The sequence below is a fragment of the Echiichthys vipera genome (assembly GCF_963691815.1).
Source record: "Echiichthys vipera genome assembly, chromosome: X".
Classification (NCBI taxonomy): domain Eukaryota; kingdom Metazoa; phylum Chordata; class Actinopteri; order Perciformes; family Trachinidae; genus Echiichthys; species Echiichthys vipera.
Genome location: NC_139825.1, coordinates 1,624,701 through 1,645,611, shown reverse-complemented (window position 1 = coordinate 1,645,611; position 20,911 = coordinate 1,624,701). Strand labels below are relative to the sequence as shown.

General features: G+C 41.4%; 1 protein-coding gene across 4 annotated transcripts in view; it reads right to left on the bottom strand.

The window, feature by feature from the left end:
• The window catches only part of setd5 (SET domain containing 5), a 75,836-nt gene that overhangs the window by 47,394 nt on the left and 7,531 nt on the right, over positions 1-20,911 (bottom strand). For 2 of the 4 annotated variants that reach the window (XM_083938913.1, XM_083938912.1), the window contains exons 2-12: positions 20,349-20,451; positions 19,730-19,992; positions 18,491-18,549; positions 18,221-18,408; positions 17,978-18,016; positions 17,563-17,850; positions 14,802-14,950; positions 14,572-14,689; positions 14,333-14,442; positions 13,777-14,026; positions 3,264-3,347 (exon numbers count right to left, since the gene is read on the bottom strand). In XM_083938913.1, coding sequence (XP_083795039.1) covers positions 3,264-3,347; positions 13,777-14,026; positions 14,333-14,442; positions 14,572-14,689; positions 14,802-14,950; positions 17,563-17,850; positions 17,978-18,016; positions 18,221-18,408; positions 18,491-18,549; positions 19,730-19,992; positions 20,349-20,451 — 1,651 coding nt within the window. The remainder of the gene's footprint in view (positions 1-3,263; positions 3,348-13,776; positions 14,027-14,332; positions 14,443-14,571; positions 14,690-14,801; positions 14,951-17,562; positions 17,851-17,977; positions 18,017-18,220; positions 18,409-18,490; positions 18,550-19,729; positions 19,993-20,348; positions 20,452-20,911) is intronic. The other 2 variants (XM_083938911.1, XM_083938914.1) reach the window with 1 other exon arrangement.

The window sequence follows — 20,911 nt, the reverse complement described above, 5'->3', positions numbered from 1 at the left end:
GCTGTATTAACTACCATAACATATAAGTCATATTCACATTACTATAGATATTATTATAGTTACTGGAAGTGTGTCTGTCTCTGTCTTTGTCTTTCTCTATCCATCTGTCCGTCTTTTCTCTCTTTCTCTTCCTCCCCAACCGGTCAAGACAGATGGCCTTCCTCCATAAAGCTGGGTCTGTCTGACGTTCCTGCCTGTAATAATTCGGTTTCGTTGCCACCGTACTCCACGGGGAATTGTTGGGTCTATGTTTATCATAGAGTGTGGTTTTACCTAGTTTGTAAAGTGTCCTGAGATAACTTTTGTTATGATTTGGCACTATAAATACAATTGAATTGAATTGAATTGGTTCAAAACTATGAGGAAGGGGGTCTAAAAGTACCGTATTTTCGCGACTATAAGGCGCATATAAACGTCTTTTTTTTCCCTCAAAATGTGCGGCGTGCCCTATAGTGCGGAGCGCCCTATGTGTGTTGTTACTGCGGACGTTGTAGAGACCACCGTGAGAACGTTAAAGGGGGATAGTGGGCGTGGATTGTGTATAAAAGAACAAGTATGTGCTTTATGCAGAACATTGTTGTCTTAACAACCCTGAAAATGGCAAAGAGACACGCCTATGAAGCACAGTTTAAACTGAAGGCTATCAGCTACGCAGAGGAACATGGAAATCGAGCAGCCGCGAGAGAATTCAAGATTAATGAATTGTGGTTCGCAAGTGGAGGAAGATGGAAAATGAACTCCGACAGGTGAAGAAGATGCTGCTGAGTTTCCGCGGACATAAGGCGAGGTGGCCCGAGTTGGAGGAAAGACTCGAGCGGTGGATCATCGAGCAAAGAACGAGTGGGGCGAGCGTTTCGACGGTCACTGTTCGACTAAAAGCAGTAACGCTAGCGGAAGAAATGAAAATTGAACATTTTCAAGGAGGTCCGTCGTGGTGCTTTCGTTTTATGAAACGGTGCCATTTTTCCATCCGGACCAGGACTACAGTAGCGCAGCAACGTCCGGCGGATTATAATGAAAAGCTGGCGAGCTTCCACTCCTACTGCAGCAAACACATCGCCGACAAACGCATCCAGCCAAGCCACATCACCAACATGGACGAGGTGCCGCTCACTTTCGACATCCCGGTGAATCACACGGTGGAGAAGAAGGGGACAAGAACGGCAGCGATACGCACAACGGGGTATGAAAAAGCGTCGTTTACTGTTGTGCTTGGCTGCCACGTAAATGGACAGAAACTGCCGCCTATGGTGATTTTTAAGGGAAAGACTTTGCCTAAAGAGACTTTTCCAGCTGTCGTTATTAAGGCAAATGAAAAGGGCTGGATGGATGAGGAGATGATGAAAGAGTGGCTGAGGGAGGTGTATGTAAGGAGACCAGGTGGTTTTTTCCACGCATCACCATCGCTGTTAATCTGTGACTCCATGCGTGCCCATCTCACAGCCGATGTGAAAAACAAGGTGAAACAAATGAAAGCTGTGCTTGCTGTTATTCCGGGAGGTCTGACAAAGGAACTTCAACCGCTCGACATCGGTGTGAACCGGCCGTTCAAAGTAAGGCTGCGAGCGGCGTGGGAGCGATGGATGACCAACGGAGACCACAGTTTCACGAAAAGTGGAAGGCAGCGCCGGGCAAGTTACGCCACAGTTTGCGGATGGATTGTAGATGCTTGGGCTAACGTGTCTGCTGGCACTGTTGTTCGAGCTTTTGCAAAAGCCGGCATCATTTCCGAGGAGCCGCACGGCACGGAAAGTGACTGACAGCGAAGAAGGGGAAACTGGCATGTCTGATTTAGCTCAGCTGTTTAATTCAGAAACAGAGGATGATGACTTTGATGGGTTTGATTAATACTTTGTAATAAATACATGTAATAAATACATGAATAAAGCACAAACATACTCAGTTTTGCTCCCGCTCTATTTTTAAATACGCAGTAGAGGTATTTAAACGTAGTAGAGGATATGTACCGGTATATAAAACCCGCGCCCTATAATCCGGTGCGCCTTATGTGTGTGTTAAATACAGTAATGGCACACATAACTGAGACTGCGCCTTTTAGTACGGTGCGCCTTATGGTCGTGAAAATACGGTAATTGATTTTGATGTATGAATGGAACAATTCAATTAAAATGGCTTAAATTATTTTTTAAAAACCTCAAATAATATATGGCACATCTCAGAAAACATATTTAGATCTATCGGTGGTTTAATATTCCATCTACAATGTGATTATGATATTATAAAAAAAATGTACCTACCTGTAACAATCATCTCACATGTGGATGTAATGTATGGATTAGTTATATATAAAAGAAATGTAAGTTTGTTGGTGAACACAATTATCATAATGGCCAAATATTATATACACAAAGCTAAATTTATGAACACTCCCCCATCTTTAAAGCGTTTCAAAATTAATTATTAAATTGTAAATCACTTAATTATATGAGCTCTCACTATGAAAATTAACCTCTTAGCAACTTGGAATTGTACAATTTAACTCAACATTTAATGCATCTATTAGCTACTCAAATGAAGACCAAATAACTTATTTAACTTATATTTTTTAATTTATACCATTTTATTTTTATTTTGTATCCTACTTTCATGTTTTTTCCCCTCCATCCATGGTAATTTTAGAAATGTTAATCTACACTGTTATTATTATAAACTTGAAAAAAACAAATAAAGATGCAAAAATATATATATACAGAGTCAGTTATCTCAGCAGCTGAAAACACTGCCTATTTGGAAGCTAGCCACGTTATATGCACAACATGCCAACATTAGCTTTAACAGGTTAACTTCCAAAATAAACACCAAAACAGCATAAAAAGCGTCCAAACTCACAGATTACAGTTTGAGCCTGTGTGTAGCAGCATGACCAATAGAGACAAAGAGAAAAATCCCAGAAATTAAAAGAAATCTCTAATAGTGACAGAGACTCTAGCGTTCAGAGCTGAGCACAGCCAACCCAGACGGTTGGCAGGATTCACGTCTAAATGCAAGGACTTCATTATTTGACCCTTTGGTATTATTAAACATGACTATAAAACAACGACGGAAAAGCATAATAGGTCCTCTTTAACAAAATTAACAGTGTTACACAGGCAGGGTCAGAATTACCTGTAACACTCAATGATGATGTATTGCTGACAGTGGAATCTACTGCCACAGAGAACAATCATATTGAGGAAAAGTATGTTAGATGAAGATAGATAGAAGTATAACAGTTGTATTAGAAAATGGTTAAAATGGCATACTCTTTTACTGGAGATGGCGAGACCGTTGTCATCGACCTCTCCTTCCTCTCCCTCTTCCATCTTCAACTCATCCAGCAGTCTCTCCTAATTACACAAACAGGCAGCACATGGTGAAAACATCCAACCCAGCTTGAGTACTTTTAAAAACAGCAGGTTTTCATCCACCGGCGCGGAAGATACCCGATGACCAGGGGCCTCATTTATAAAACTATGCGTAGGATTAACTTTAAAGGTGGCGGACAAAACATAGGACGTGTGTGCGCATAAAAATATTGGGATTTATAAAACAGTGCGCACACACGTCCTATGCCTGTTTCCCTTTATAAATCACAATCAACTCTAAATGTGGCACAGCTTCTGCGGCTTCATGTCACACCCATAGATGCCTATAATAGATAGAAAATGAATAGTACATTTAAATAGTCAATGAAATGCCAAAAATTAATATTCATTCATACAGATAATCATGAAAACACAGAGGAAAACAAAAAAAAAAGACATAACAATGAATGTGAAGTTGAAGTTCTTGTTGGAGAGGGGACAGTGTAGGCATAACAAAACGGCCATAGAGTGGCAGCATGATGAGGACACAGTAAATGCAGCATCAGAAGGTCTGATCCTTGCTGAAATGAAAAAGAGATAAATGAAAGCAATTTCATTCTCACTCAGTGCTCTTACACAGGTGCAGTCAACAGCACCGATTACATTTGAGAAACAGGACACTTACGCAATTTTATTTGCCTGTTCCCTGACATCCAAATGAACCATGAGAACAGTATTCGGCTAATTTTAAAAACAAAAATGCATTGTCGAGATATAATCTCTCCACCTAGTCCTGGGTCTTCCCAGCTGGACGTGCCTGGAACACCTCCCTAGGGAGGCGTCCAGGGGGCATCCTTACTAGATGCCCGAACCACCTCAACTGGTTCCTCACGGATGGCTGAACTTCTCACCTCAAGAGAGACTCCAGCCACCCTCCTGAGAAAACCCATTTTGGCCGCTTGCACCCACAACCTTGTTCTTTCGGTAATGACCAAGCTTTCATGACCATAGGTGAGGGTATGAACGAAGGCTGACCAGTAGATCCAGAGCTTTGCCTTCCGGCTCAGCTCTCTTTTCGTCGGTGCGGTAGAGCGACTGCAACACCGCCCCCCGCTGCTCCGATTCTCCGGCCAAACTCACGCTCCATCGTCCCCTCACTCGTGAACAAGATCCCGAGGTCCTTGAACTCCTTCACTTGGGGTCAGGACTCATTCCCTACCTGGAGTAAGCAATCCACCGGTTTCCTGCTGAGAGCCATGGCCTCAGATTTAGAGGTGCTGATCCTGATATATGATTACCATATTAATATGTGCTCTATCTGCCAGATGGTGGCATCGATAACAGCATCAGCGTGTCAACATTATGTGTTCTGTTTGCAGTATTATTTATGAGAATAAACTCCATAACATGCAAGTATTGTTTAATGATTACAGAATATATTTATGAGTTATGAGTTTTTCTTTCAAATATATCTTCATTTGAATGTACAATCCTACATCTTATTGTTGTTTTTTTGCACTGCAGAGAGAACCGATCAAACAGGTATTTGTGTATTTGTGTAAGAATGGCTTTTGTGAATTCCTCATATGATTAATGAGAGGTAATGTTTTAAGTTTCTAAGAATCTGCGGCCGTGGTGCTCCGACAAAAACTCTGCGGAGTTTTGAACACAGTAGTGTAGCCCCGAGAAGGTCAGTCCTATGGAGTGGTGGGCTACCAGAGAGGACAGAAACTAGGAGAATTACAGGGGAGTTCATTGATTATTTAAACTAATGTATGGTTCTCTGAAACAAGAATTTGCACAATATTTATTTATGCATTTGTTCCTGATTTATTTATTGGACAAATTAATTTTTGCAGGTTCTTGTTCTAATCTAAAGCTGTAACCGTAAGCTGTTCTTTTCCAATGTACATAAAACAAACCTGTGGTTTTGTGGTTCAATTTAATTATATATTTAGGTTATTTAGAACCTTTTAAAATTGTTTTTGTTTCAGATATCTATTGAATATGAATAAGAATTGGCACTATATTTACCTATTTATACCTCTTTATGACATTATTTATTGAAATATCCTAATTTGTATGTATGCTCAGAGATGTAGCCTAATTTGAATAATTTCTATGAAATATATTCTTTTGAATAAAAACGTCAAGATTTCATTTTTTGACTATATTTTTGACTTTGTGGTACTTTTAGGTTTACTAGAGTCTCACATCCACAGTTCAGGCTGCTACGCAGCACTCACGTCTATGTTGCCCTGCCACTCCCATCCCTACACCTATAGGCATATTAGAGGTACCCAGAGGGATAAATGCACATTTCTTCACTTGCCTGGTCTCTTCTATTCTCAGCAGCTTTTTTGGCCCTCAAAGATTTCTTTCTATCTGCAGGAGTTTTGAGCAGTGATTGAATCTAGATAGATGTAGATTAATTTGTGCAAAAAGTCTTTTGCGAGTTAGGTAGTTTCCTGGACCACTAAGGGAATGAACAAAACGATCAAAATCAGTAAGGTCCTGGAGGTTTAGAAATCCTCATGGGAAAGCTTTCTCCTTTTTTTCCCCATGTACACCACACATTCTCCCAAACTGATTTCTTCTTAATCAATAACAACCTCCTCGACTGCGTGAATGCATGTGAATACCACCCAATAGTCACTTCTGACCACGCTCCTACCACAGTTGACATTGGTTTTCCACGGGATACAATTCCATGTTTACCATGGAGGTTCAGCTCACACTCACTGTTGGAGAGTAAGTTTAAAGATTTTATTGGGACTCAAATGCGCTCTTACATAGAGTTTAATGACACCCCTGATGTCAGCAGTGGCACACTGTGGGAAGCACTTAAAGCTACTGTTCGAGGACAGGTGATATCTTATATTTCCCAAATGAGAAGGGCGGAACGGGCAAGGCTGGTGGAAATTGCAGAGGAACAGTTGAAACTTGATAGAACTTACTTCACCTTACCACCCGACCCCCCCCCCCCCCCCCTCTATATAAGAAACGGCTACTTCTACATCCAGAACACAGCCTCTTAATGACAGGCGTAGTGGAGAGACAGCTGTGACAATCTAAACAAAACTTTTTTGAGCAGGGAGATGAGGCAGAGAGACTCCTGGTGCAGCAGGCCCGCGCAGCTAGTGCTTCCAGTCTAATCTCTAAAATTCAACTACCAGACAGTAACCACACTTCTGACCCAGTGATGATCAACAAGTCTGTTTTTGTTTTTTACAACGCATTATATACTTTTGAATGCAGCCCAATTACTGCAGCGACCCCCAACCCCTTAACGTACCCTCAGATTGATATAAACATCTCTAGAGAGCTCGGTAGACCCATCTCTCTGTTAGAGATCCATGAAGGAATCAAGTCTATGCAGAACAGGAAATCTCCTGGTCCAGATGGTTTTACAGTTGAGTTCTTTAAGACATACTCAATGCAATTAGCTCCGTGAGAATGATCAATGACTACTTTACTGAGGGCAGACTAACAGCGACCTTGTATGAGGCATCTATTTCATTGTTCCTGAAGAAAGACAGGGATCCTACCTCATGTTGCAGCTGCAGACTGGTCTCACTTTTATACATAGATTGTAAGATCCTTGCTAAGGTCCTCAACCTCCGCCTCCAAGGTGTGATTTCATTGATAATTTCACAAAACCAGACAGGCTTCATATTAGGGAGACATCCATTCTTCAATACCAAAAGGCTGCTCAACATCATATTCACACATGGATCGGACACTCCTGAGGTCGTAATGGCGTTAGATGCGGGGAAAGCATTCAACCAGGTGGAGTTGGGCTTTCTATTTAATGTTTTGGAGAAATTTGGCTTTGATTCTAAATTTATTTCTTGGGTTACGCTTCTGTATGTAACCCCCTCTGCAGCTGTGAACGGTGTCCGCTCAGCATATTTCCCTCTCAGGCGTGGGACCCGGCAGGGCTGTCCGCTCTCACACTTGTTGTTCAACTTAGCCATCAGACTTAAAAATTAGAATGAGTTTGAAGGCATCGCTTGTTTTGGCCTGGTCCACAAACTCTTCTTATATGCCCATGACCTTCTCTTATTTGTTTTAAACCCCACATCCTCCCTCCCCCCAGTTTTATCAATCCTGAATCAGTTTGGACACCTATCGGGGTATAAATTGAATATTCAGAAAAGTGAGTTATTCTTTGTCAACAACTTGGCGAGCTCACTCCCACAATCCATATTTCCCTTTAAAACAGCTGACGAGGGGTTCAAGTATTTGGGAGTGTTTATCACCAGCTCCTTCAGGGACCTTTTTCAAAAGAACTTCCAGCCGCTGTTGGATAAATGCAATTCAGACTTGTCTAGATGGACGGACCTCCCCCTGTCCCTTAGAGGCCAGGTTAATCTTATTAAGATGGTCATTTTACCAAAGTTTCTGTATCTTTTTCAACACCTCCCAAATTGTCTTAATTAATTGTGTTTGTCTGATCTAGCCCAACCACTTAACGCTTTTATTGTAAAAAAAAAAAAAACAAGCACTCCCTAATTTCCGCCACTACTCCTGGGCCTGCAACATTAATACGCTTTTATATTGGCTTCGTGGTGAAATTGCAGACGCCTGCCCGCCCTGGGCTCATACTGAGATAACATCTTCCTCCTGCTCACTACGGTTTGCTCACAGTTCCCCATAACTGATGACATGGTCTCACCTAATCTGGTCGTCACTAATACCATTAAAATCTGAATCCAGTTCAGGAAGCAGTATGGCTTGCACAGGGCTTCGATCCTTACCCCAGTTTTGAAGGACTTTGCATTCCTCCCTTCCTGCACCGACCCTGCATTCCGCATATGGTCAGATAAGAGCCTCAGAACGCTTAAGGACAAAGGTGTCTTTGCGTCCTTTGCATCTATGTCGGACAAATACAGCCTCCCTAATAGTCACTTTTTTCAGTACCTTCAAATGAGACACTTTATCCACAATCAATTCCCACATTTTCCGAACCGCCCCCTGATGCTGAGATGGACCAATTCCTGTCTCTCAACGTACAACACAAACGACTGATATCTGTTATTTATAGAAGAAAAGGATTTGGGGGTAGACATTACTGATGACCAGTGGAGGGACATTCTGAAACTGGTCCACTCATCTTCGATTTGTGCCAGGCACGGCCTATTACAGTGGAAGGTGCTTTATACAGCCCATTTCACCAATGCTAAATTGGTTAAAATATACCCTAGTCACAGTGATGCTTATAAGCGCTGTAAACAGTCCCCAGCCGACCACGCACACATGTTCTGGAAATGCCTGAAGCTTTCTGAATTTTGGTCCGATATATTTCAAACCCTCAAACAGGCTCTTAACATCAATTTGGAACCCAATCCCCTGACTGCTCTTTTTGGGCTTCCTCCGTCTAAAAATCTGCCCATCACTACACAACGTGTCGTGGCCTTTACCAACCTGCTCGCCAGATGGAGAAACATGTTTGATACATGAAATTTTAGAATGTCTGACAGCATTCCACAAAACTTGGGACTCACTGCTGGCTCTTATTAGTAAAGGTCTTACTTTTACTCCTGACGATGCTGAGGACACTTTCTAGTGCCTTGAAGGAGAGACCCCCTTACCCTACTTTTTTTTTGCTATTAGCTTTAGAAGTCACTCTATTCGGTTTCATTGTACCTTACTTATCTACTTATATTATTCGATTACTTAGTTGGTTATTGTGACCGCATCAGACATGGGTAGTTGGGAGGGATAGTGGGATTTATGGTGGGGTTCCTTGTTTTTGTTCCTGTTTTTCACTTTAAGGCAGATGTGTCAATTCACTGTACAACTGTTATACTTGCTCTTGTTTGTGTGTCTGCAAAATTCAATAAAAAATGTTGGAAAAAAAACCCAGCAGGTTTTGCATGGGTGCATGGGAATGAATTACCATAGGATGTATTTGATGGCCTGAATAAGTCTCTAAATTTGTCACTAGTCTCTTTTTAGTCTGAAAAGTCAGAGTCTCCAAACATCACCAAAGTCTCCAAAAACACCAGAAATAGTCTCTAGATTTGTCACTAGACGCTTTTGACAAAAAAAAGTCGCTAAGAGGATTTGGAAAGTCGTCAGATTTAGTGAGAAAGTAGCCAAAAGCGTTTGTGTACAGTGTCTCTCCTTCGCATCTTCTCTGTTTTTGGTGTATTTCTGTGGCAGAGTTACAGCGCCACATACAGGCATGTGTACTGCAGCGTTTGGAATCGGTTTCACAGTTTTTTTGTGGGCGCAGATATTTTTGAGACGACGCTGTGTGGACGGAAAACCTTTTAAGAACGAGAGGAGAAAGAAAGATAATTTTTCGATCGTGTGGACGTACCCTCAGTTGGGCAGATTATTAACAACTGTTTGTCTGTTTAGTTGAACTGTTAGTTCAGTTAGTGTTCCAAGTCAAAAAGGTATGGATGTGTGATTGCACTGTTGAAACCTAGCATATAACTCTTCTTATGAACTAATCTAGGCTTTCTCACTAATTGACTATACAAACTATACATGAATTAGAAACTTTTTGGAAAGCTTTGCATATCTCAGCAAAAAGATTAGTCCAACAACTAAGTGCATAAAAACTATAACTCAGAGACTGAGTCAGTGGATACTCTCATTCTTTCTCACTTTGCAGTATAAAATTCTTACCTGCAGAGAGGGGATGAACCACACCACAGGAAATAAAACTCATTAAATTGCTTCAAAAATGTTTTCGTTGTGTCGTGAATCTAACACAACCAAGCCCAAATATTTTTTCGTATTCGAAAAAGATTCGTCCGTGATTCTTACCATTCGTATTCTTAAATACAGTTGTACACAAATTCTGCTGTCAAACACGAGTCTGAGAAATTGTTCGGGTTAGGATTGTTTTTTATGCGAGTCTGAATCTAAAAGCTGCAATTACAACTCTAATTTCTAAGACTACCAAGTCTCCCCTGTTAACACAAAATCAGTTTGTGGGGTAAGAGTAGAAAAAGTGTTGAAATCACGTCACATAGGACGCAGGCAGGTCACAGGGGAAGGTAATTGAAACAGCGAATGATGCGCCGAAGCCGAGGATGGCTGACAACGGTGCACCCACTGACACCGCCAGTAACTCAGGGGAAGCATCATCACAGCTAAAGTCAAAACACATCCAACATTTGTTTGTTTTTATTTAGTTATTTATTTCATGAAATTGTACCGTTTTAAATAATATACAGTTTATTGACGTAAAGACATACCGCTTTAACTTACAAGCTAGCAACATGCAGGCCGGTGATGCTCAGTTAGTGCTTGCATTAGCTACCAGCAATAGAAGTTGACTTAAGTTAGCTTATTAGCACTGATGAAAACAGAAACTAATTTGAGATATAATGTTGACCAAAATACAGCTTTTAACGATTTATAAATTGTGTCAATTGGCGTATAAATCTGTCCATTGTATACAGCAAGTCTGGTTTCAATTCCTCTTTGCTGACTCTGTTCTCGGTCACGTGTAGTTGTTTGCAACGAAGCATAAACATTACCACATGTATATTTGTGTATTGTCATCCGTCATAAACAACAGATTAGGCGTTACGGTGCGTGTTTGTGTCGCGGTAGTGCAGAGATGAGAGCTGGGACACCGGGTCTGAGGATTTATTCTCCACGTAATTAGTCATTTATTTAACCAGCACTATTACTCTGAAGCGGTTTAATCAAGGTTAAAAAAAAAAAGAACCATAAGGAAAATATCCTGCATAGTTCCTCCGTAGCCTCTTTGATCCGTCCCCAGCAGCGGTCTAATAAACAGAAATAACAGAAACACTGATAACACTCAATAAAGCCCTATAAAAGTTATTATTTGCCTGCAGTCATTTGCTTGAGATCAGGCTCAAGCGGGGTTTGCATGGGTACAGAGTCAGACCAGAGATCTATTAAAATACATCCATGGTCCAGACTGGCTTGTTGTTTGGTGTGGATGCTGACCCAAGCTCAGACTTTAAGAAGAGTTTACTTTGTTTACTTTGAAGGCATTCTGTAAAATCCTGAAAAGTACACGTTTGTAACATTTACTATTCAATTTTATCTTTTTTCTCACTCAGTATGTCTTTACGCCCATAAACTGTATATTATTTAATACAGTACAATTTCATGAAATAAATAACTAAATAAAAACAAATAAATTGTTATTGACTTTTCCTGTGATGATGCTTCCCCTGAGTTATCGGCGGTGTCCATAGGTGAACTGTTGTCAGCCATCCTCGGCTCACGGCTTTTAGATTCATACTCACATAAAACCAATCCTAACCCGAACAATTTCTCAGACTCGTGTATGACAGCAGAATTTGTGTACAACTGTATTTACGAATACAAATGGTTAGAATCACGGACGAATCTTTTAATCATGGACACGTCTTTTTGACAGCTGTCTAACTCCATAAAATACCAAATAAATATGGAAATAAAAGTAATTGCATATTCACAGAACCTTTCACTGTGGAATTTCAGGATAAAAGGTGTTATTTTTGTACAATTTTATCCTGGAGAATAGATAGAAAATATTTTGAGAAATAAGTCAGCTACTCGCCTACATGAGTAATTGTATCTATGTTAATAAAACTTTTACTTTTCACTGAGAATTGAGAGATACTAAAAAATGTGCAGTTAAGCATGAATAAATAACATTTGGTCATAGGTTTGCCTTTGTGTTTACATTTTTGTAATCAGGTGATTTTTTTCAAAACATAAAATACAATCTTATGCTTTCATGCCATAATTTGCCATTTATAATTTACGGTTGTAACAGACTCATTGTCTGGGTCCAGACAGCTCACAGCTCAGTCCATTAAAACAGAGATATCAGGCAAGTGTACGTTAACAGCAATGTTGGTGTGTTAACGTCAGTTTATAAAGTTTATGGAGAGACTGCCGGCAACGTTAATGTAGGGACAGATGCACCTAACGTTACAGAGCTACAGTGTCAGAGATTCAGAGGAAGGGGTCGATTGATATGGATTTTTGAGGGCCGATGCCGATACCGTTTTTTTCAATCCGCCTTAACCGATAACCAATACGGAATGCCGATTTTCTTGAGCCGATATTTGGAGCCGATACTACGGTTACTCCTTCAATTTACATCATAAAAAATACACAATGATGATAACAAATGTTACGAGTCTCAATTTTTCAAAAAAAGGAAGATTTATTGAACTTAAAAAAAGGTGTCTCCAACAACATGGAGCTGCCTGTGGACGCCTGTCTGTAAATAATGCCGTGATAAAACTATTATCGAACGCAGCAGCCTGAATCGGCCGATACGGATGCACCAAAAAACGCAAATATGGGCCGATGATATCGGCCAGCCGATGTATCGGTTTATCATTAATTCAGAGCAAAAACATGTACATATTCTCTGCTATCTATCATGAACTGTTAGCTGTATATGTGCTATAGTAAACAGATATATCCACTCCACTTACATGGTGTAATGTTAGCGTAAAATAACACCACTGAGTATAATGCAGTCAGATACAACTCTACTAGTCACTCTGACCTCAATAAATAAATCTGATAATATTATATAATAATCTCAATGACACAAGGTGATGAACTCATCTCAGCTAAAACTGGACTTATAAACATCTCAAAAAAGATTCAACTACAGACTCATAAAAGTTGAATCATCTCTAAAAACAAACACATAATAAACTCATATGCATATAGAACTCTTTGCAGGACTACATTTTTTTTTTATTGTCAGTTTTTAATGCAACAGTTTTCTAGATACTACATTTTATTTTTATACTATATTGGCTTTACTTATGTGTTTCTTCACAAATGATCGCATTGTGAACTCCATAATCTGCTTTTTTTTCTCCAGGCTTCTCTTGGCAGCCCTGCTTTTTAACCATGATGGCAGCTGAGATGTTGATGGACCAGTGATGCTGACGTCTGATTGCACCCTTAGGGTGCACTCACACTGTCCGTTTGTACCGTGCCCCGTGCTTTAGAATGGTTCTTGCCTGCCTATACGTCATCACGCCGTAACACGCCACACGCATTGATTGACGTCATCGCGATGCGTCGCTTTGTTTACAAATCTTTCCATAGACCTCAGAGTTTTTGTGCGTCTTGTCCGTCTGTTTTTGAATATTCTCATCCAGCCAGATCTGCAGTAAACACTCCACCTCCGCATCACACCAACGTGAACCTTTCGCCGCCATTGTTTTAAATGTCCGCGCATGGTCCATCCTTTTTTTTTCTATGTCCGAATAGGCGCACATAAAATGACGTCAGAACTGCTGTAGGCCTCGTGCTCTTACAAACATGCTTTACAAAAGCCCACCTCTCCCAAAGGGGCCGTGGACGGCAAGCGTACTGAGCCATACGGCTGCACTCACACTGGTCAAAGGAACTAGATTTTAGCCTTGAAACGTCCTGGGCACGGTACGGATGGACAGTGTGAGTGCGCCCTTAATGTTGACTAAATTTTCTCACACATACACACACACACCTCTGCGTCACTTGTCCCCTGGGGATCTTTGGCCTCCTGGTGCTGTTCCAGGGACTGGCTGCTGTCACCGGCAAGGCAGGTCTCCAGCTCTCTCCTCCGGGCTTTTCTCCGTCGGGTCTCGGCACCAACCAGAGGGGAAGGAGGCAGCAGAGAGGGGGTACTGAGCAAGCTCTCCCTGGGGCTCAGGTTGTGCTTCTGCACTGGACAGTTCTGGTTGCCCTTATGGCAGGCACAGTCCACTTTGTAATTACTGGTGGTTTGTTCAAAGAGAGGAGGAGAAAATGAAGGAGGAGAAAAGGGAACACAGGTATAAGCTGAAAACAATTGTTTTCATGTAAACCAAAAAAAACAAACTAGTACCAATTTGCACCTGATACCAACATTTGTTGCAAAATGCATTCATATTTACAATATGTTTCTAGACAGGACTGGGAACGTTACCACTTGATGTGAATATTGTACGGATGGTTGGATTTGACCTAGGTTGCTTTTTACGGATTGGTGCTTTCTTGTGGCTGGTTCAAAGATGGCTATGGCTTTGAGAAGCAGTACTGACCAGCTATTGAACTCATAGTCAAATCCAATGGTGACCTCAGCATCCTTTGTGATTTGACCGTTGGCGTAGACACACAGGTGAATCATGCCCTCAGCGATCATATGCCGGACCTGGAGAAGGGAACAGATAAATGAGGTATCTTAAAAATCAAATGTAGTGACCCTTTGAAAAGCCAAAGCTCCACAAACAGGAAACACAACTGGTAGGTATTAAGATTGTTAAAAAGCTTGGTGGCTGACCTCAGCATTAGGTGTACAGGACCTCCTGATGAAGCGGGCGTCATTTCCAAAGGTCCGAGCATCAACACACATTTCCACATCATTATACTTTGAGTAGAACAGCACAAATGGGTAGGGTCTGGAAAAATATGAAGACACTGATGTCAAAAGTCGTACACATGTGAGAAAAGACTAGAATCTTCATGAATGTCTTTGGACCCACACACAAAAAAATATCATGAGTCTCTTACTTTTTGAAGAGGTGCCCATTGACTTCAAACTGTTGTTTTAGCATGACCTTTCCCCGATATTCAATGATGAGTGTGTCTGCTTCCAGGTTCTTGGCTGCGCGCAGGATCTTCCTGTGTTTCTGCACCCTTGTTACCCGCCCCAACTGGAGCTACAAACAGCAAATCACAATACAGTTAGAGAATAATAATAATAATAATAATAATAATAATAATAATAATAATAATAATTACTTTATTTATTCCGCAACGGGGAAATTGAATTTTTTCACTCTTATTATTATACATGTTACACACAAAGGCCCGAAATACACACATGCACAGACAGGACCTATACATGCAATTAAGGAGAGATGTTAGAGCAAGGGGGCTGCCAGTGACCGGCGCCCCGAGCAGTTGGGGGTTCGGTGCCTTGCTCAACAGCACCCTCGGCAGTTAACTGGCACCTCTCCAGCCACCAGTCCACGCTCCATACATGGTCCACACAGGGACTTGAACCAGCGACCCTACTGTTCCAAGCCAAGTCACCTATGGACTGAGCTACTGCCGCCCCCAAGAGAGAGACTTAGGGCGCACTCAAACTGTCCATCCGTACCGTGCCCAAACAGGTTCCACGGATAAAGCCTCGTTTGACCAGTGTGAGTGCAACTGCACCGCGCCTAGCTGCGGCCAGCTTGCTGACCATGGACCATTTGGGAGAGGTGGGCTTTTGTAAAGCACGTTTGCACATCTACGAGCACGAGCGCGCGCACATGTACGAGCACGAGGCCTACGGCGTCATTTTATGTGCGCCTGTTCGGACATTGTAAAAAAAAAAAAAAGGACCATGCGCGGACATGTAAAACAATGGCGGCGAAAGGTTCACCCTTGTGTGATTTGGTCGGATGAAAATATTCAAAAACAGTTGGACGTGTTACGGCGTGATGACGTATAGGCAGGCAAGAACCATTCCGCCGAGGCCCAGGTAGTGCGAGTACAAACGGGCCTGGCCCGCGGGGGGAGAGGGAGGGGGGGGACAAGTACTCTAAAGCCCGGGGCTCGGTACGGACGGACAGTGTGAGTGCTCCCTTATTGTATCTTTAAATGTGATGCCTTGATATATCTGGGTTTGAATGAAGAAATAGATTTCAGACCTTACATGTAAATGGAATTTTCTGTCATTATCCTTAAATATAATGGGTTTGTTTTATCTGTTAAAGAAAATGATCTAATTAATGAGAGGCTTTGTAATGAATTAATCGCGATTAATCGCATCAATATTTGACACAAGTAGCAACATTTTTCAATTTAAATGGATTGTGATATATGACTTAATATATTATAAAAAAAAAATTTTAAAAACAGTGTTAAGCATGGTATATTCAAGAAAAGTGAAAAGCTAACATTGCAAAAATATTTAGAATAATATCCTTGGCATAAAATAAACAGTTTAACATAGAGTGCTTTTTCTCCATGTTTTCAAAACAGAAACAAAAATGATCCATCAAGCGTTGCATGTGCTAACGTTAGCTGCAGCATGTTCAGCGTTGTCTGTGCTAACGTTAGCTGCAGCATGTTCAGCATTGGGTGGAGCGGAGGCTGAAGAGCACCGGTGGGAGGTGAATTTTTACACAGCCGTGGCTTTGTCCATGTTTCCACTTGATCGTTTTTAGAACTCAAATATCCGCCCACTGAAGAACTCATCATCTGCTTCTCATCGGTATCATTTTTCTTGTGTTGCATCCTGTACGTCAGTATTACGGAGCGGGGGGGAACTCGTGCAATGAGCAACATTCCACACTGAGTGCAAAAATAAATTGCTATTAATTGTGTTATTTCTTCTGTAGTTAATTAAACGCAATTAACGCATTAAAGTCCCAGCCCTACTTTTAACATTTGTATCTGTACTGTAGGCCTATATGATCTGTTAGTGTAGTTCTGCCCCCAACCACTATATAAGGAATCATTACAGTTCACTCTGTTTGACTCTTTCCTGTCATGCCCTGAGGAAGACTCAGTGTGGGTCGAAACCAGTTATTTTCATCTTCATATGCCCTAAATAATAAAGGCTTTTTAATGACATCTGCAAGTGTGCATGATGCAAGCCCACATGCTTCCCTTTTCACAATATTATTTGCAAATACAGGGGGATATTAAACATTATTATGTTATACTAGACTTAGACTTCTCTTTATTGATCGCTTTGGGATGAACTCCCGCAAGGAAATTGAATTTCCAGCAGCTTACAAAAACACAAGGGAGGTATAAAAGAAATACAGCATAGGATGACCAATAAACTCTTAGCTAAATAGATACGTCAAACAATAAACTCTAATATATAAGTAGAGATAAGAATACAAGTAAATTAAAATTCACAGAAAATGAAATCAAATAAGTTAACTGTATAGAGGATAAATAGAGATAAAATATATTGGACTGTATATGGCATTGTGTTTTATGCAGTTGATAATAAATTAGTTAAAGCTTAGCAGTTCAATTAAATTATTGCACTTATTACTGGTTATATGCAATGCCGGCAGGGAATGTGTAAAACCTGTGACTAAGTTGTAATGACACTAAATTAAGATAGTCATCAGGTCATTAGACTTACTTTGATTTTCAGTCAGAAGAAAATTAGTATTATGTTATTATGGGATTAAATATTACTGCATAAGTACAAAGCATCTTTTGCAATGCTACTGTTTCTTTGTGACATATAAGTTGAATCAATATATTGTTTGGTCCCAAGGTGCAATTGGGAGTTTGATTGAGGAGTTGAACTGACCTGCATCTGTGAGCCCAGTACTGTATTGTTACAGGCCAGCTCAGTGCGGTTGATGGTGTCCATGGCATCAATTGAGGCGTGGATCTGTGTGGTTGAAGGAGGCATTGCGTCGCTCTCTGTCTTTGAGACAGTGGTGCTGGCAGCGTGGTGAAACTGCAGGAGTGTTTGGACATCAGCACTGTACTGGTTGGCCAGAGCCTCCTCGTACTGGTCCGTCCACTGGCGGATCCTGCTCTCCCATCCCTCTGCTGTGTTCTCATCCAACACGCTGGCCTCCGTTGTTGAGTTCTAGACAGAGGACGAGATGGAGCAGGTTGTGAAAGGAGTGATTATTTTCAGAAAAACAGACGCAGGAGTCTGACAGCCCTGAGTGAAGCAAAACCTAACTTAAACGTCAGGTTAAGTTCAAGCTTACCTTCATCCTCATGGACTTCCTAGAACCCTCTCTGAAAGCCTGAAGATGGAAAATTAACCCAAATAAATACATGGACAAGTTAATCAGCAATTGTTCTACAATCAAGAACATAACGGAAGTATTCTTACTGTGGTGAGCTTGTAAGCTCCATATTAGACTTTGATCTTTGCATTTTCTTCAATCTGTCAATGTATGCTTTGCTAGACTCATCCTAAACCACTACGCTACCAACAGTTTGCATACCTTGACTTTCTTGCCCTTCGGCGTTCCACGGGCTTTCTCTGTGGTCTTCTTTCTCTTTTTGGATTTGCTCCTTTTGACCCGGTTGACAGTGAGTTTGATGCTGGTGGGCGTATGCTGGGTGGCGGTGTAGGAGATGGTGGAGGGAGACACCTCTTCGTCACCACTCTCAGTGGCACTGCTCTCTCCAGCTACAAACACAGAGGTATGGTCATCAGATATCACATTACATACTACTGTAGGGAAAGGATTTCACCAAAAAAGACAATTTACCTGAGACATTTTCTGTTTTTCTGTGTTGGCCCTCTGCTCCTTTCCTCCTATCAAGTCCCCTGAGACCATAAGGCAATAAAACACATCAGCACATGACATAAATGGATCATAATTCAAATGCAAAACATAAGATCAAATCATTGTTACAAAGCACATGACAATGTTAAATTAAAGGATCGTCACAATGAATTTTGCTTCGATTTTATGACCTAGTTTATTGTTGTTACACTACCAGAAGTTTGACTCTACAAAAAGTAAGTTTTGTATCTAATAAATTCAATGTAATAACTGTGATGCTGCTACAGTCTCGACACAGTGGGTCACTGAGTCCTAATCAAGAGCAGTGCATGTCATTTTAAAGTTGTCTTGGCTGTAACAGAGCCCTGGTGACCTACATTAGTATTGTCCACTGTTAAAAAGCAGGATATGTGAAACACAGTGCATGACATTTTAGTTAAAGGTTGAATGTGGAGAATGAGCAGAACACCGCCATCCAGTGTCTCAAGATCGTAGTCACAACAACAAAAAATAATTCCAGCAGTCGGGTTGCCAGGTTCGTTGCTGAGTGTGTCAAGTGATCAGCCTGCACCATGTCAAGTGATGAATCACACAAGGTAACAACTCATTTCAACTAATCAATTAATTTAACAACAGTATTCAACGTTAGCCAGTCTTCCACTTTGAGTGGTGTGTAATACCTGGAGACAGACCCTGCCCAGTATAGGAGATCAGAGTCTGATTGAACCCATCCTCTCCAGCAAATCCCACCATAATAACAAGTATTGCAGAGGAATTTGACTGACAGTTATCTGTTACCGCTAAATACAGATGAAAGTGATGTTAGCGATCACGGAGAAACGTAGCCATTTGGGCGTGCGTTTTAATGGCATTTCTCTCCTTTCTCTCGTTCCGTGGAGTGAATGCTTGGCCTATACTGACTCTGGTTTTTGCCCGTCTACGCTCACTCAGCTGCTGGGACAAATAACGCCCCCTTGACTGAGGATCCGAAGCAACTCTTTTGGATAGAGTTGTTGCCTAAAACGCTGATTCGGGTATTTGCTGGAACCCTGAATAATAACTGGACATTCAAAATGTTACTTCTCTTCTAAACTGTGTTTTGCTGCACTTCTATGTCCTTTCTCATACATTTTCATGACGGTATAAAACACACTTGCACTTGATACAGCAGCTGGAAGCTATGCTCCAGATTCCAGATTGGACCAGCTTTCAATCTCTCACCTGCAGTTGTCACATTTGATGAGGAGGCCGTCCGGTGTCAGGCTGCAGTGACACCAGCCAGCCACAGCCCCGTCCTCCTCTGAGGAGCTGTCGCTGTCGGCTGAATTGTCCTCAGTAGTTTCGTGATAGCGGGAGCTGTGTACCACGCCGTTGAGGTCCATGCGGGGAATGATGGTTTGGGGGAGCGGGGAGGCGGGTGGGGTGGGGGGAGGGGGCGCGCCATAGTTGTGATCCTGACAACACACAACGGAAGACTGTTGCATCTTCAAACAACGGGTGTTCAGGCAAAAGGGAAACGGAAAATGGAGACGAATGAAAATGAGGGCAAAAAAACAGGTGTGTGAAAAAGTACAGCTGTTAATAACAGAGGTAGGTTGTGGTTACAGAGGACAAATAGTAGGATAGACAGCCATGTCTTTAATGAAACTACTAGAATTTTCAAACCTTAGTTTTACTGAGAGCTTGAAAAGATTAGAAAACAAGAAAATATTGGATAGATTTAATATTTTAGCTTTGAAAATAAATACTTACAGCCAATTTATCTTTGAATAATATAGAATAAAACTAAATGTCCTCTAATAAGACATGCTATGATTAGAAAAGAGCTCTATAGACTCACAGCATATGGTAGTCCCCGATACCCATGACTCTGTGCACTCCCACAGCTGTGGTTGTTGTAGTTTTTTTCATTCACGGCAGGGCTTGCTTCAACTGACTCAGGGCTGGAAACAACAATAATGATTATTCTAAGGAATCTATACGAAAACAATCAGCCTTTTACACTCTGCTTTTCCAGGGCTGTTCTGTAAAGAACTGTTTCCATGAAAAACATCAATCAGTCACTAGATGGCACCACAGCCCTGAAGTTGCTCTCCAGCCTGGGGGAACAGCAATTTTGGAAGTGGAATGTGGGACACCATTATGTTATGCAACTCATTTTGCCCTTTAGCTGAGGTCTGGCCAGATAGTGCATAACCTTGCCTTTCAGCCCCATTGTCCTCTAATTCTGGAGCACCTTGATGTCAAAATGACAAAATGGTACTTTTAAATCCCAGGATTTTGTATATCCAGGCAGAGCATGTGATAGAAAGAATCAATCCTCCTGATCTCTTTAGGAAACTACTGGGGCCTGTGAACAGGGGTGGATGGGAGAGAGACCAACTGCATTCCACATAACCTCAG